We start from the raw sequence: 16,772 nt of genomic DNA on the forward strand, positions 1-16,772 counted from the left end.
TCTCAATCCTTTGGTCATTTTACTAAAACCTTGATGCCCACATGTGCCATGTCAATCAAACACTTTCTAAGGCCAACGAGGGCAACCAATCTCAAACCTGTCAACAAGAGCCCATGAAGAACTGAGAATTCCTCTTTCACCTTCTCAAAAGCATGTACACTCTCAGTGGCCTTATGCCAACTACCCGTACCTCAAAGTAAATTACAAACAGCCTTAAAAACTGGATCCTTTCCTGATTCATCCAGTTACTCCTCCTGAGATACACAGTCCTCTGTAATCAGGCAAACTCTCACATTATAATCTGAACCCCACACCCCAATTTCTTCCTCATTACAATAATTCTCCTCTATCAACCTTGAGAGATAGTTTGCAACTTTATTTGACAGCTGGGAATGTAATTTATAGAAAAGTGATAGTCCTGTAGTGCAACTATCCACCTGCAAATCCTTGTAGATACCGTATCAGGGTCCTTTTTGCTGAAGCTTTCTTATAAGGACTTATGATCACAGACACTCCAAAGCACACTGCCCACTGGAAATGCTTAAACTTCTCAATGGCCATGTATACCGCCAAAGCCTCTCCAGACTCTACCAAAGCCTCTTTCTCAGGGGTGAAATAGATGTGTTTGCCTCCTCTCTGGAGTCTACCAAAGCCTCTTTCTCAGGGGTGAAATAGATGTGTTTGCCTCCTCTCCGGATTCTACCAAAGCCTCTTTCTCAGGGGTAAAAAAGATGTGTTTGCCTCTTCTCCGGACTCTACCAAAGCCTCTTTCTCAGGCATGAAATAGATGTGTTTGCCTCCTCTTCGGACTCTACCAACATGTTGTAAGTTAGATAGCTGGCATCCAAGACCAAGCGATATGGCAGAGCAGGTACAAAGCTGTGAAATTGTAAGGAGAAGCAAGTTAAACTTTAATATAAAAAAAACTCTTGCTGACAACCATCAGTCCATGCAAACTCAACACCCTTTTGTAGACATCCAGAAGTCTTGCAAAACTAGGATTAAATTGCAAATACAATTCCGCTATGCCTAAAAATGTTTGCACATCTTCCTTTCTCTGTTGACTAGTCAGATTCTAAGCAGTTTCCATCCATTCCTTTCTGAGATGGACGCCTTCAGCTGAGATCATGTGCTCAAGATAATTCAGCTCAGCATATGCAAAGCTACATTCTTTTTTTTCAAGATCATGCCATGCTCCCTAAGTATCTCCTGTGCCTTCTCTTCTCTACTATTATGTTACTCCGATGTAGCACCAAAGAATAAGACGTCACCATGATAGAATTTAATCTCAGGAAACCTTTGAAACAAATTGCTCGCGCGCCTCCGGAAATTGTTCCTAAGCCTCTGGCGAACACACGCTGCACAGCTGCCCGCAACTTCAGGCAATGAGTCAACACATGTGCCAATACTCTCGCCGCAATCGAGAAACACTCCAACAGACGCACCGACAGAAAGGCCTTCTGGTTTACCGCCGACCTCCACGAATCCAAGCAAAGCTGCCGAAGTCTCGAAAGAAAGTGGCGGCAAGATCAGACTCTGGACAACCTCACAGCCTTAAAAAACGCCATCGGCAGACACCACCAACTCATCCGAGCCGCCAAGAGAACCGCCTTCAAAGACAGAACCAACAACAATGCACACAGGTACAAGGAGCTCTTCAACGTCGTGAAGGAACTCTCCAACCCCAGCTCCAACGACATCCCACCATCCCAAGACCTCTGCGACTCCCTAGCCTCCTACTTCCACCACAAGATTGCACACATCCACGACAGCTTCAGCACCTAGACCCCACCCCGGCAACCACCAACACCATAGATTCACCTCCGACCAACCTCCTGTTCTCCTGGACCCCCGTCAACGACAACACCACCATCAAAATCATGAACACCATCCACTCCGGCTCTCCATCTGACCCCTGCCCTCACCACATCCTCAACAAAGCAAGCTCCATCATCGCACCCCAACTACAGAAGATCATCAACAGCTCCTTCGAGTCCACCACCTTCCCGGATAGCTGGAAACACCCTGAGATCAACGCCCTCCTCAAAAAACCCAAGGCGAACCCAAAGGACCTCAAGAACTATCTCCCTTCTCCCCTTCCCGGCAAAAGTCATTGAGAAGGCTGTCAATAGACAACTAACCCACTTCCTCGAGGAGAACCACACCCTGGACCCTTCCCAATCCGGATTCCGCAGCAACCACAGCACCGAAACCACCCACATCGCCATCACGGACGACATCAGAACCATACTGGAAAGCAACAAAACCGCGGCCCTCATCATCCTGGACCTCTCGGCCGCGTTCGACACAGTCTGCCACCACACCATAAGCTCACACCTCAGCAATGCTCGAATATGCGACAGAGCCCTGGACTGGGTCACCTCCTTTCTCACTGGCAGAACCCAGAGAGTCCGCCTCCCACCATTCCGCTCGGAGGCCACCGAAATCATCTGCGACGTACCCCAGGGTTCGTCCTTCAGCACAACCCTCTTCAACATCTACATGACCCCGCTAGCTAACATCGCCCGATCCCACAACCTCAACATCATCTCATACGTCGACGACACCCAGCTGATCCTCTCCCTCACCAAGGACTCCGCCAAGACCTACCTCCATGAAGGAATGAAGGCCATCGCCGAATGGATGAAGAGCAGCTGCCTCAAACTCAATTCTGACAAGACGTAAGTGCTCATCTTTGGCTCCACCCCCTCTACATGGGATGACTCCGGTTGGCCTGCCACTCTCGGAACCACTCCGACTCCCACTGACCATGCACGCAACTTATGAGTCATCTTGGTCCCCTCACTATCCATAACCCAGCAAGTCAACGCCATATCCTCCTCCTGCTTCAACACCCTCTGCATGCTACGAAAGATCTACCCACTGAAACCAGAAGAACAGTCACCCAAGCCCTCGTAAGCAGCAAGCTGGATTACGGCAATACCCTCTATGCAGGAACCACGGCCAAACTCCAGAAGAAGCTGCAACACATCCAGAACGCCTCATCCTGGACATCCCCTGCCACTGCCACAACACCGGACCAGAATACCTCAACAGACGACTCTCCTTCTACACCCCGACCCGGCATCTCCACCCAGCCAACCTCGCCCTCGCAACCGCCCCACGCATCTACAGAACTACAACCGGTGGTAGATCATTCTCGCACCTCGCCCCCAAAACGTGGAACACTCTTCCCACCCATCTGCGCCAGACCAAAGACCTCCTTACCTTCAGGAAACTTCTCAAGACCTGGCTGTTCGAGCAGTAGCAGCACCTCCCTGCCCCTTCTCCGCCCTCCCCTCCTCAGCGCCTTGAGACCCTCATGGGTGAGTAGTGTGCTTTACAAATTCCTGATAGATTGAAACCAAAATGCATTAGACTGAAGTGATACGTCCCAAACAGAGTTATGAAAGCCATAAAATCTTTAGAATCCTCACTCTATCTAGCCTGATGATAGGCAAATATGAGGTCTAATGTTGTGAAGAGTGTTGCACCACCTAACATGCCTACCATGTTCCTAATATTGGAGAATGGACACCTGTATTGTATGACCCCCTCTGTTTATGTCTCGCAAGTCCATACAAAGCATGATGTCCCAAGACCCCAAATGAGCTATAACCACAGGGAGGAGCCATTACATATCTATTATAGACTTAATAAAACTTTCTCTACACAAATAGCCCAGTTCAGCTTAGACAACATCTTGCAAACTGATAGGTATCCCTCTTACTTTACAAACAATAGGTTTCAAATGAAGAGAATGTACATGAATTTGCAAACACCCGATCTTATCTGAGCACACCTCAGATTACTAGCGAATATTCTCCTTTTGCAGGTCCCTATCCATGAATCTATATGATTAATAATCATCTCCACCTCCACCACATCTTCAGCCAGGAATTTAGGGATTATTTTTGACAGTCGGCTTTGCTTTGTGGCGCAGGTCTCAGCATTAGTGAGAATGTGCTACTGGGTCATGCAGCTGCTGAAGAAATGTTTGCACTTCCTCCCTCAAGATGCCCAGGTGATGGTGGGGAGGGCATTCATTTTATCCAGATTGGACTATTCTAATACCCTCTATTTGGGCTTGCCTGATCATTTGATTAAACAACTTCAGGTGGTTCAAAATTTGGCGGCCCGCCTACTGTTTATAATCCCAAAGAGGGCTAGAGTGTCTTCACTACAAAGAAAGTTGCAAGCACGGACCTGAGGCTCTGAAGAACAGGCTGTTAGAGTACTGTCCTGTTTGGTCTCTGCGCTCTGTTAAGGCGAGCCTAATTAGAGTTCCTTGTTTTAAAAAAACAGGGATGTGGAGGAGCTTCTTTTACAGTTTTGGCTGCCAGAGTCTGGAATCAATTTACTCTGCATCTTTGGCAAATCAGTCCCCGGGTTAGGTTTAGGAAAGAATTGAAGACACACTTGTTTAATCAGGCTTGTGTAGTTTAGGTTGGTTGTGTTTTCTCTCCCTATCTAACCGGTAGCGCTGGGACACTCTGGGGAGTAGCTGTGCCCTTTATAAGTTTCTGTCATTCATTCACTCATTCAATGAGTGTTAGGGTCCAGCGAAACAGCCCGTTGTTGATGAAGCCAACAGTCTCACCCACCACAGGGACATATACCTTCCCTTCGGTCTTATTACCTTGAAATTTAATGTCCGCATGAAAGTATCTCACTAGTTCGATGGGGTTAAAACCATTATTTCATGGTTCAACCTCAGATTCTGATAACTCTTCCTTTACATCCAAGGTCAGAAGTCATGGTGAGACAAGCCCACCTCCATCACCATGAATAACATGTGCTATTAGCACCATCATTAACTAGTGACAACACATCATCCTGATGAGAAGTGGTCTCGTAAACTGAGTCGCAAGATTTTACACTCCTACAACACTTTGCGAGATGGCCCTACTGGCGCACATTTCACATATAAATTTCGAGGTGGCCACATGACCAGAGTTGCTAAAACGGAAGCAAATCCCTCTAAATCTAAGTAAATTGTTAGATTTAAAGCTAAAGTCACAATGGAGTTGGTTTTACCTTTACATTACTCCCCCACAGAAGCTCAAACTTGTTCAACTTGTTTTACTACCATTTTAGGATCATCCTTGAACCAGAACTCTTTTCTAACTTTATCAGACCAGACTTACATCTTAACATGAACATGTCTCTTTTTTATAGTCAGTATTTTTGCCAAATTTGCACAAGTACACCAGTTTGTTCCGAGCGGTTACCTATTCTTGTTCTTGGACCTTCATGCCAAGATGATATCATTCAGGAACAACAGAAATCTTTGGCATATACACATATGTAACTTTTTGATAGCAATCTCTAATTCATTCAGTCTTGCAGTGACATTATTGTTTTCATCATCTGATAAATCTGGCAAGTTTTCAAAAACCACTAGCTCCTCGGCCCCCAGACAGTGTAGAAACAAGGACGTTTTATTTTCTGCATTTAGGTTTGAACCATATCTTTGTTGACATCTTTGTCACTAAAATCTGTAGTATTGTAGCTTCCAGGGAGAGAAACCACTGGTTGATAGGTTGCAGTGTTGGGTTTACTCTAACCTAAAACCTTCAGCCATCACCCAACAGGTTACAGTGACTTGTTGGATGATGGCTGGAGTACTAGAAAGCCAACCCTAGATAGCATGTCAACTCATGCATACATTGAGAAAAAACAAGGCAGCAGGCCTTCTCCATATTTGAACCCAAGATCTGGAACAACACCCCAGTATCCACCAGGGCTGACCCAAAACTGCCCCAATTTAGAAAGGACACGCACTAATTTAAAGAACGCTACATCAGGATGCAGTAACAGCTTGCTTCTGTTCCCAGAACCCAGATACCTCTTCAACCAGGTTTAGACTGTACCCCTACCTTTAACACTGTACAGTGCTCTGCTGCCTTTTGGTTCGGTTTGTGCCACAAAAATACCACACATTTACATATATAACATTGACGTGGCCCCTGCACAATGAAATGGCAAGCACATTTGTGAATTGTTGCATATTTGTACGGCCAATGGCTCTGATAAATAAATCAAGAAAAACTGATCTCAGTTGCTGACTGTCAACTGTATCAGTTCTTTGAGTAACATCATCCACCTGGACACGTAAGTGCAAGCACTTCTAAAAAGTTGGGAGCAACGTTAGGTCTCTCACTTCTGTCGAAAGCGGGGTAAACATATCTGTTATGGCTTAATCTGGTTAAAGAGGTCTGGACAACTATGGAGTAGTTACGTGGAGGGACGAGAGGGAAGGAAAAGCCAGATTTCGCATAGGTACACTGGGAGAACGGAGAAAGCTTGCTGAATGTAGAGACGTGTTGGGACCCATTAATGGACTTCACCATATAAATACTCATAGTCTAGTGGAATGTGGTTATGACATGTAAAGAAAGGCATTCTTTGTGTGACATCAAGACGTTTAAGCCCTGAAGAAGTTCCTAGTGAATGAAACGTGTTGGTATTAGCTACGAGAACAATTACTAGGAAAATGTACTGTTCAATAAAGAATAATATTTAACCCAAATTGTGGACCATCGTGACATCACTAAGAATTTGGATTTACACTTATGTGTGACAAAGTGTTGTACTCTATGATGGTCTTTTATGCACTAGAATATTAGGCTGATACCTTGAGATAAATTAAAATAGAGTGCTGGGTGATATTGCTTTAATAATGTCAGGATTTGCCTCATTTAAGAGGGAGGTGGTACTGGCGGCCTTCCTTAGACCCTGGGCACCTTACAAAAATTGAAATGACACTGCTTGGTGATAATGGCAGGTGTGGTCTTCTCTCGGACTAGCCTCAGCCATTGTTGTGAATCCTTCCTTAGGTACTGGACTAGTGTACAGCGATGTGCTTTAGTTCACAGGCCAACATGTAGAACACATGATACGTTGTCACACACTAACCAGCTTTAGATTACAGATGTGTTCTGGTCTTAAGCATTTCGAAATGGAGAGAATAATGGATCCTTCGAGGATCGAGGTGGAGCTGGACTGATTCATCAGGAATGAGCATAAATTGGAATTCCAATCAGGTCAACACTTTGGGTCTGATTTAGATCTTGGTGGACGAGTTACTCTGTCACAATGGGGAAGGATATCCGGTCTTTGGAAATATAAATCCCATAGGATATATTTCGGCGGTGTGGAAATCCATCAATGTTGTGACAGAGCTACTCGTCTGCCAGGATCTAAATAAGGACCTTAGTGAAGGGGCCTCTGTCTAACCCACTTCTCTTACCTCTTCAGGGCCCGGGGAGCATCCTTGGAATTGGTACAATAAAGAAGGTTTGCATCAGAGGTGGAAGAGGTGAGCAGGCCTGTCCCGGTGTGCGGTGGCATCCAGGTAACGGTCTTTGACTGCCAACTCAAAGATCTGCAGCGTGTCCGAGGGAACCCAGCATCTGACGCCGACACCGACAAACGGCGGAAACAAATGGGAAGCCCCTCCTCATCCTGCTCGTCATCCATTGGGGCCAACTAACTGGTCTTATGATGTATACGTAGTCGAAAAACCTAGGAGTAAAGATCCAAGATTCAATTTACTGCATCTTTATTATTATTTCTTTTAATATTACGTGCTGTTTTTATGATTGCTATTATTATCATTGTTATTGCCATTGTTTTTAATATTATTGTTAATATTATCACTATCGCTATGTCATTGTTTTTAAAAGGGGCATCGAGATACTAAACAAATTTGACAAAAGTAATTTGGCAAAATACCATAATCCGAAAACAGTAAAATAGACACTGATAACTTCATTGTGAGTTGCCTGCTATTTGTTTTGGCGATGCTTGGGGGCTGCAATCTTCGATTCTTGCTAGTATCCCGGTACCAAATAACAGGCATTATAAGTTATTCCACCCGCAATGTGGAATAACATGTTGACCCAGGGATATGGGGTTCTTTTTTGAATGTCATTCCATTTTCCATCCATATAATAGGTCTTATTACAGTTTTACCACCTGTTGTAAACAAGTGGTAAGTGGCACTGGGGGAGGGCTGCAGGTGGGGAGGGAGGGCTGCAGGTGGGAGTGCTGCAGGTGGGGAGGGAGTGCTGCAGGTGGGGAGGAAGTACTTCAGGTGGGAAGGGGGAGCGATAGGGCTCTCCAAGTCAGGGCTGCCGCTGTAGAGAAGAGAGATGGGCTGGGCTGCACCACCACCACCAACATCCCCTGGCTGAAGTTTCCTCAGATGCAAATTTTCACCCAGGTCTGGTGTTTCTAGACCAAGAGTTATGGGGTATGTGAAACCCAGGCCACTTCTCGATACCTGAAGCAGTATTTTCTATGGGGATGCTGCTCCAGTCCACACATAGGTTCTGATTTAGAGGTTGGCGGATGGGGCTACTCCGTCACTAGCGTGACAATATCATGTCCGCCGTATTACGATTTCCATAGGATATAATGGGAGTGTAATATGGCATACGGGATATAAGTCACTTTTTTGACAGAGTAACCATACCTGCCAAACTCTAAATCAGGCCCATAGTGATTCCGTTACACCATCACCAGGAGAAAAGGCACGTCCTGTGTGAATCAAGGTAAACAAGCACGTAAGGGTAGCTGGAGATCTCCTGAGGCCATTGCCTAGAGAAAGTTACTAGGGAGTCAGACAGGGGACGTGCATGCCTGATAGGTGACAGATTTAGCTCCAGTCCTACTAGTATTTCAGAGACGCTAGCCTGTTTGGTAATATTTAGCACATTAGCAGGTCAAGGTACGTGGAAGCTTCATCATAAACTGAGACCGGTGGTCATAGCAACTACTGGTGGCAAAAAACAGGTTTAAGTAATATGGCAAGGAGGGAGACATGAAACAAAAGACTTCTGGGTAACAATGTTTGATCAGTATAAGAGAAGTCCTGGAGTAGGGCAGGGAAAGACCTTTGGATTGATGCTAGCTTTCCTAAAGATTAGCCAGGACCACTGAGAACAAAGAGACCATTCTGGAATGGGTAGGACATAAGAGACTTAGGAATAAAAAGATAGAGGATTTCATTGTAACTATCCCTCATATATATATATATATATATATATATATATATATATATATATATATATATATATATATATATATATATATATATACACACACATACAGTATATATATATATATATATATATATATATATATGTCACCTATCAGGCATGCTTGTCCTGTGCCTGACTCCCTAGTAAGTTTCATATATAAACATATATAAACAAAAAAGCGAAGATTAAAGTGACATTCGAGATAGGTATGGGGTATGATCTTAGCTTACATTAAAACAAACTATAGAAATTCACTGTAAAACAAAGGTTAAAGTGAGGTTATAGTTAAGGGTTGAAATAAGGTAAAAATGAACATTCAAAAATTAATAAAAACACTGACGTTCATCAGTTATAGTTTACTGAGCTAACTATAACTTGCGCCCCAACTATGCACTTCTTTTGACCTCACATTTTACATCATTCATGACATGTTAAATTACATTGTTGATGACATCACTGGTAATACCACAGTCATATGCAGCATAGAGTTACTGTGGGCGGGTTCATCGCATGGAAATAGCTTAAGTCCTGGAGACAAGTCCGGTGTATCTTGAAAGTTTATAACTTGCTAAAGTGTGGGTAAGTATTAAAATATAAGAAAAGCAAAAACTTTTATTGACAATAGATTATCCACCATTGAATATATGGGCACGTGCCCGTGTTGAAGAGTTGTAATACAGAGCTATAGATACGTTTTATGTAGAGACGATGTTTATAGGGTGTGGATGTTTACTTCCAGAACTTTAAAGTTCTGTTTATTATTATCAACATGAAAGCAATCCAGCAAAAGAGAAGCTCAAAGGACCATAGGCTGCCATACAGTAATGTAGATAGGCAGAGACGCTGATCCATCCTCCCAGCGTTGACTATATGTTTCCCATATGTTCCTCCCAGGGTTCCCAATGTAAGATGGTGACCAGCAGATAGTAACTCTGCAACAGACTCGGTAATTGCTGCACATGGGTTGCCTCTGTGTTCATTCCACTTTCCCCAAATCTACGCCCATTTTTGGGGGCATCCCCTCCATTCGTACAGCACCTTTTCAGCAGACGTGCACCAATCCATGTCAATTCCCCAATCCCTCAACCAACTGCGGCGGTTGCTCCCCACCCCATAAACGTACGATGTTGCGTTTTTCCTCCATTAGTCCCAATGTGATCCGTGTTCGTTACATGAGGGTCAAGTCCAATACGTCCCGTATATATGACGAAGGCACCACTTAGCAGTAGGTTCCATGTTACACCCGGACACAGTGTTCATACACTCAATCACAGCTTTCCAGTATTGTTGTAACACGGTGCAATTCCATATAATATGAAAAAAAACTATCTGAACACAGTGCCTACAACACTGTTCACCTGTGGCCCCGCCCATTTTTGCCAGCGTAGTATGCGAGTAGGAGTCTCTATCTAATATTTTGAGTTGTATTCATTGGAATCTGGACCGTATGGCCACATCTCTGGGAGACGACAAAGCCCCTTCCATTCATCACCTTCAAGATTTTCAAAACCCCGCTCCCACTGGGCCCTCAGGTGGATCAAGGCATTAGGTCAGGAGTTTATTATTTTATGATAAGTAAAGGAGATTGCTTTGCGGGTATACAAGAAGATAGCTGCACCCTACCTACTGTATCCAGTCTATGCTGAATGTTGTTCAATAAAAAGATTTTTTTTTTAAAAAGCAAATGAGTCGCAAATTGCGAGTCGCAAAACTCTGGGTCGTACATCTGGCCCATAGTGCTTTCAATTTTACTCTGCTCTTTATGGGAATGAAGCTTATTAAATGCCTACCCTGCTGACTGTGCTCTCGAGATACCTAACAGTACCCGGGCTGCTGCAGCATTTTGGATACTTTGCAGTTTTATCATCACCACCTTCGGACTGCCTCAATAAATGGCATTTCCGTAATCCAAACGTGCGAGGATCAATCCTTGAATCACCATTCTACGTGATTCCATCGGCAGCCACTTTGGTATCTTTCTTAGATTCCTCAAAAGGCCAAAAGCAACCTCCTGCCACCTTTTTCACTTGTGAGACCCTTAACAGCTGAGAATCCAAAATCATCCCTAGACTTTATACTTCTGGTTTGGAGACTGGCCTTTCTCCTGATAAAGGAGGCCAGGTGGTCTGGTCCCAGAGTAGTGGATTCTGCCCTAGTACCAGTACCTCCGCTTGCCCTCCGTTCAACTTTAAACAACTCTTTTTAAACACTACCTCAAACCTATCCAGTATGGGCTTGTTTCTCTAGTCCTCTAACACATACCTAACTACAACATCACATTACCCTTGGTTTTTTTTTGAGTGAATATCTGGATTTTTTAAAATCATATTCAGTCAACATCCTGTCGGACACACTGGAGGTTGGATGCAGGTGCTGGCCTCTTGCCTCCCTCACCCCACAGACACCCAATCCACATTTTTTTGGGGGTACTCCAGAACCTGCTGCTCACTCTTCACCCCCATGCTACCATGGTATCACGAGGGTGAAGCTCGAGCAACAGGTACTTTTTGGATACCCCACAAGAGGGCCATGTTGGTCCCGTAGGAGTACTGTGGTATGGGTCACCCCCACAAGTACCTAGGGTTCATGGTGTTCTTGTCCTGCCCCCTTATGCCCATTTTTTAAACATTTTCAGGGCACAGGGGCAGAGTCACTGCAGCCTGTAATGGCGGCCACAATATTTTCCTCTCTGTTGCAGCCAGCCAATCAGATACCTCGGTACAGCAGGATTCGTCCTGGTCCCGCAGAACTGAAATGGCCAATTTTTTGAAAACTTTCAGTACCACAGGACTCCGGCTGGACAAATTGCCCAGATACTCCTAACTTATTTACCCCTTCATGCCCAAACCAAGAACCCTTTCAAATGCAAATTTCTTGAAAACGGCTGAATTTGTACCAAATCATAAAAGCATGCTGTCTGAGTAAAGTTCTAACTTTTTGTCAAATTTGGTGCAATTCAGTTCAGTCTTTTTTCTGTATCAGAGAGCTAAGTTTCCTATGGGAATTAACGTAGGAAATCAACGTGTTGGGATCCGTCCTTTTCTTGGCCTCTGCTTCACGGATCAGCATGAAATTACTCTAGAAGGAGCTGAGGTGGATGAACATAGTTAATGGAAAGTTTAGTGAAGTGTGTGTGTGTGTATGTGTGAATGTGTCTACACAGAATTAAACAGTCACCACTGTGCAGCTGAGTTTCAGCTACACTTCACATTCAAAAGGTATCAACGTAAAACAGATCAATACCAAACTTAGAATGAAAGAAAACTTTACTCAGAAAGCATGCTTTTGGTAGTTTGGTGTCAATCCATTCAGTAGTTTTTAAGATTTAAGAGTTCGAACAAGTTGCCAAGAGGGGTTTAAAAGGTTAACACTTTTGTATATCTGTGCCATTTAAAATTGCGATTCAGAAAACTGTGAACCCTATTAATCACATTTAAAATTTTTTTCTCAAATGTGACTAGCTGATAAAGGGGATTTCTTTTCTCAGCAGTATTGAAAATCTCAATTTCTACAACAAAATAATGACATTTGGGCTGTGGAAATAAACTGATAGGCGCACACCTATGAGGTGAGCTAGGAGACACTCTGTGGTATTCAAAATGGCGATAACAATCTTTGAAAAAGTCGAATTGGGACAGAAAAATCGTACTTTTTAACAAAATCATGATTCAGTGTCTGTCGCCATTTTATTTCAATAATCGCAACATTCATGAAAATTGCAAATTGTTTTACACAGAAAGATTTTTATAAATGTATAAGAAAATAATGATGAATTACAAAATAAATTAAGAGCAGAAGATCAATTCATTGTCCAGAGTCAAAGGACATGCACAGTGGGGCTGGGCTGCCTGTGGAGGGGTGGGCAACCCCCTGCAGCGCGTGGGCGAAAGGAGTGGGCAGTAGCGAGTTGGACAAAGTACCGGACTGTGGACCAAACTCTGCGACCAACCCCTGCTGTCCACGGGTGACAGCCCCGTGCAGCGGCTCCCTGGCACATAACGGGGCTTGGATGCAGGACCTCGCTGCAGGCAGGTCTTACCACCAACCTCCACTGGTCACGTTTAAATGCCCTGCACAGCAGGGGATTGCCACACAAAGCACACTTTATCCATTGCAGGGCTCTAGTGATAACAAGTGAACATCTTCAGAACCACAAAATGACATTATTGGACCATTTTACACAGTTATTCATTATATGTTTTTAATATTACATGCTTATACATGTTTATTTTGGAGCAGTAAGTATGAAAAGTATTTTTGAAACAGGAAAATGTTTACTCATAACAACAGTAAGCTAATAAATAGACCTTTTTTCATGAGCACAACCCATTATCAGAGTACAGAAAAAAAACAAAAAGAACCAGAGTCATCAAGTGAATAATGTATGCTGACTTAGTTTAGCCATACAGACATTCATAATTGGCTTACCCAAGAGTGCCAATATAGATGTTTACAATCTATCTTGTAAAGCAGGTGTCTCCAACCGGTCGATCGTGAGCTGCCAGTAGCTTGCTGACACAATCAGAGTAGCTCAGCCTTGAGTACATTCTCAAATAAGCAGAGGGTCACGTTTTCTTTTTAAAGTTAAGGGAAGTCTGTGTTTATTTTACAATGTTATCATCAGGCTGCAGCTAGCAGGGCCTGATAAAGATCAGTGCAGGAGTCAGATATATGACCCAGGGTGGGGCACAGAGGTGAAGAACTGAAGCACTGACGTATTTAACTTTTAAATAAAAGTCCCTGTCAACTCAACATTGGAGGGTGAGAACAAAATGATGTTTCTGAATGCCTTTAAATGGGAGAGAATTCAAATGAAAAGTTACCTTAAAGATTAAGTTAACTCTTCATTTAAATTTTCTCCCATGTCAAAGCGTTGCATTTACAAACAGCAGGTTTCTTGCTCCCAGTGGCCAGTAGACAATGTGCCGTATTTATAACGGTAAGATCCAGTCATTTTTTTTAAATGGGAGAAACTAAAAGTGAAGAAAAATATTTCTATTAAACATTACTAATGTTTTTCTCTATTTTCAATTAAGTTAATTACACCTTAAGGTTTTATGAAGCATGTTTCTTCACTTTAAATTCCTCCCATTTAAGCAAATGGCTGTATTTTTGTTCTAAATATGGTGCTGTGCCTACAGGCCACTGTGAGTGAGCTGCCTGGTGTTTGTAAATGTGACACTTGGAAAAGAGAGAAAATTAAAATGATGATTGTTTTGGAATCCATGTAAACATAAAGTTCACTCTTCAGGCAGTTTAATTTTCTCCCATTTCAAAGTGTTGCTTTTACACACAGCAGAATTCTTACTCCCAGTGGCTGGTAGACACTGTTCCATATTTATTACAAAAATACAGACATCATTTTAAGTGGGAGAAATTTAAAGTTCACATTTTTTTTCTATATTATGAACATTTTTGCAGAGTATTTTTCTGCACTTTTAATTTTTCCCATTTAAAAAATGGTTGTACGTTCGTGTTCTACATGTCATGATGCCATATATGGCCACAGGTATGTCCTGTGTCACATGTACATACAACACAGGCTCTCAGTCACCCATACACATATATCCCATTCATACACACATATGTTCAGACATCCCCAAAGACCAGGCTCTCACTGACACACATGGAAGCCCTGTCATAGCGCCTCAGTCAAAGTATTTTGGTCAAACCATAGTATCTGGCTCTATGCGCATTAGGTTTAAAGTAAATGAAGCAGGGTGTGGGGGTGTCTGGTAACAATGCACAAGTTGTTTAGCCTTCAGTTACTCACAATGATTTTCAGGGATCAGAAGTAGCTCTCACTGTGGAAACGTTTGGAGGCCCCTGTTGTACAGCTTACCTTTCAAAGCAGGCCTGCCAAGCCTAACTCCCAACCATATGTTGGTGTCAGAATCAAGTCCAAACAGCTACATTTTGTGATTCCCTGTAGCTTTTGATATTTATTTTCATTAGTACCCAAAAAAAATATATTAATTTTGGAAATGTTTACCATTACGTCTATGCTTTCATTTAATTCCTCTTATTTTCCAAGCAACCTGTCTTACAAAAAAATAATCTATAATATAGTTTTATCTGCATATGTAAGGCACTGAAATTTTCCTGCCTCTTAATTTCCATGGGAAAGAATGAACGTCTGTACGTTTATCAAAAGATCAGACGTATATAATGAAGACAGCAGTGGCTCCTCACTTAAAAAATCTTGACACCTGGGAGAGTGGTACCTTTCTCTGATAGCCGACAGCTTTCCCCAACACACAACTGTGCCCCTGTGTCAGTATGAAACTGAATTATAAAATGCAATATAGGTGCAGGAATATCCCAAGTGTTTTGTTTTTCCAAGATTTAGGAAACGTTTACTATATGAAAACCAGCAGCAAAATCCAGAGAGTCTGACATTTTAATTCCAGTGACATCATAAGTGTGCGGCCATAATATTATCTGTGATAAAATATTTACTACTCTTTTCCTCAATGGCCTAGAAAAACTGTCACTCACGTCCAAGCCACTAGCAAGTTGGTGTATGGGAACACCCTCAATGCCACGAACACGAAGCAGCTCACTGGAAGACTACAATCCATGTAGAATACAGCAGCCACCCATCTTCAACTTCTCACGCAGAACCCACATGACATCACATCGCACCACACCTCAGAGAATTCCACTGGCTCCTGATACACAAACATGCTCACACACATTCAAGGCACTACACAACTCTGGCCTCACCTACGTGAGAACAGTCACATCTCGTTCCACCAACAACATAGACACCTCCGCTACGCAGGACACGTACTCGCACACATCCCGCATATACAAAAAGCCAGATCAAGAGAATTGCCGTTCTCTTACATCGCTCCTAGACAGTGGAACAGCCTCCCACTCCACATCAGAGCATCCTGCTCTCTTCTTTAATCCCACAAGAAGCTGAATACTTGGCTTTTTAACTAACCAACCTACCATAGGCACAGCCAGGCACACACCTGCTGAGTGGCAGGATATCCTTGCTGGTGATACCACATTTTACAATTACGCACAAGATAATATATCAATGGTGCTCCCAGCCTAGATCCTGGACCCTTGACAGGTGTTGCAGTGTACTCCTGCTGACCCCAAACTGCAAGAAGTGGGATTAAGAGACCTTTTACCTGTGGAACCGACGGAAACCAAGGTCACTATTGAAGCTGAAGCCGTCAACTCGCAAGTTGGCCTCAGCTTGCCGATTTGCCCCGCTGAATGAAATCTGACTTACAGAATAGTTTCTAAGTCCACACGTATTGGGTTTCACTGGGGCTGATGTCGAGCACCATCCGATCAATGTCAAGGACTTCCTGGGCACGGACTTCAGAATTCGCCTGCTCGCAGCTTTACCATCTTTGTCAACAACCACACCGGGACCCAGCTCTTCAGCAGCCTGATGTCAAGCCCCACTGCAGATCCTGTTTGCAGGCTGGCCTGCCGACGACTCATTAAAAAACACTTTTACTCCATAAAAGTTTCTAAGTCAGAAGGTAAACTTTCCACCTGGTCCTTGTATCAAACTGGAGATCCATCATGGTTGAGCCTAAGTCTGGATTTTGATCTGGTCTACCAACCAGATACCTGCAGTTGGACATTGGTCCCTTTTGGCGCTTTTTTATTCAAACTTCACACATTCATAGCTCCAGTTCTACTTATTGGATGTTTGTCGTACTGGTGCCACTTTCTTTATTAAAATCTTTTATATTT

General features: G+C 43.4%; 1 protein-coding gene across 3 annotated transcripts in view; it reads right to left on the minus strand.

Annotated features, from left to right (window-relative positions):
• Positions 1-16,772, minus strand: part of LOC138261056 (arf-GAP with Rho-GAP domain, ANK repeat and PH domain-containing protein 1-like) — a 214,305-nt gene that overhangs the window by 183,903 nt on the left and 13,630 nt on the right. For all 3 annotated transcript variants that reach the window (XM_069209692.1, XM_069209676.1, XM_069209685.1), the window contains exon 2: positions 7,253-7,527. In XM_069209692.1, coding sequence (XP_069065793.1) covers positions 7,253-7,482 — 230 coding nt within the window. In that variant the 5' untranslated portion in view covers positions 7,483-7,527. The remainder of the gene's footprint in view (positions 1-7,252; positions 7,528-16,772) is intronic.

This window comes from Pleurodeles waltl, chromosome 2_1, assembly GCF_031143425.1.
Source record: "Pleurodeles waltl isolate 20211129_DDA chromosome 2_1, aPleWal1.hap1.20221129, whole genome shotgun sequence".
In the NCBI taxonomy this organism is placed as follows: Eukaryota; Metazoa; Chordata; class Amphibia; order Caudata; family Salamandridae; genus Pleurodeles; species Pleurodeles waltl.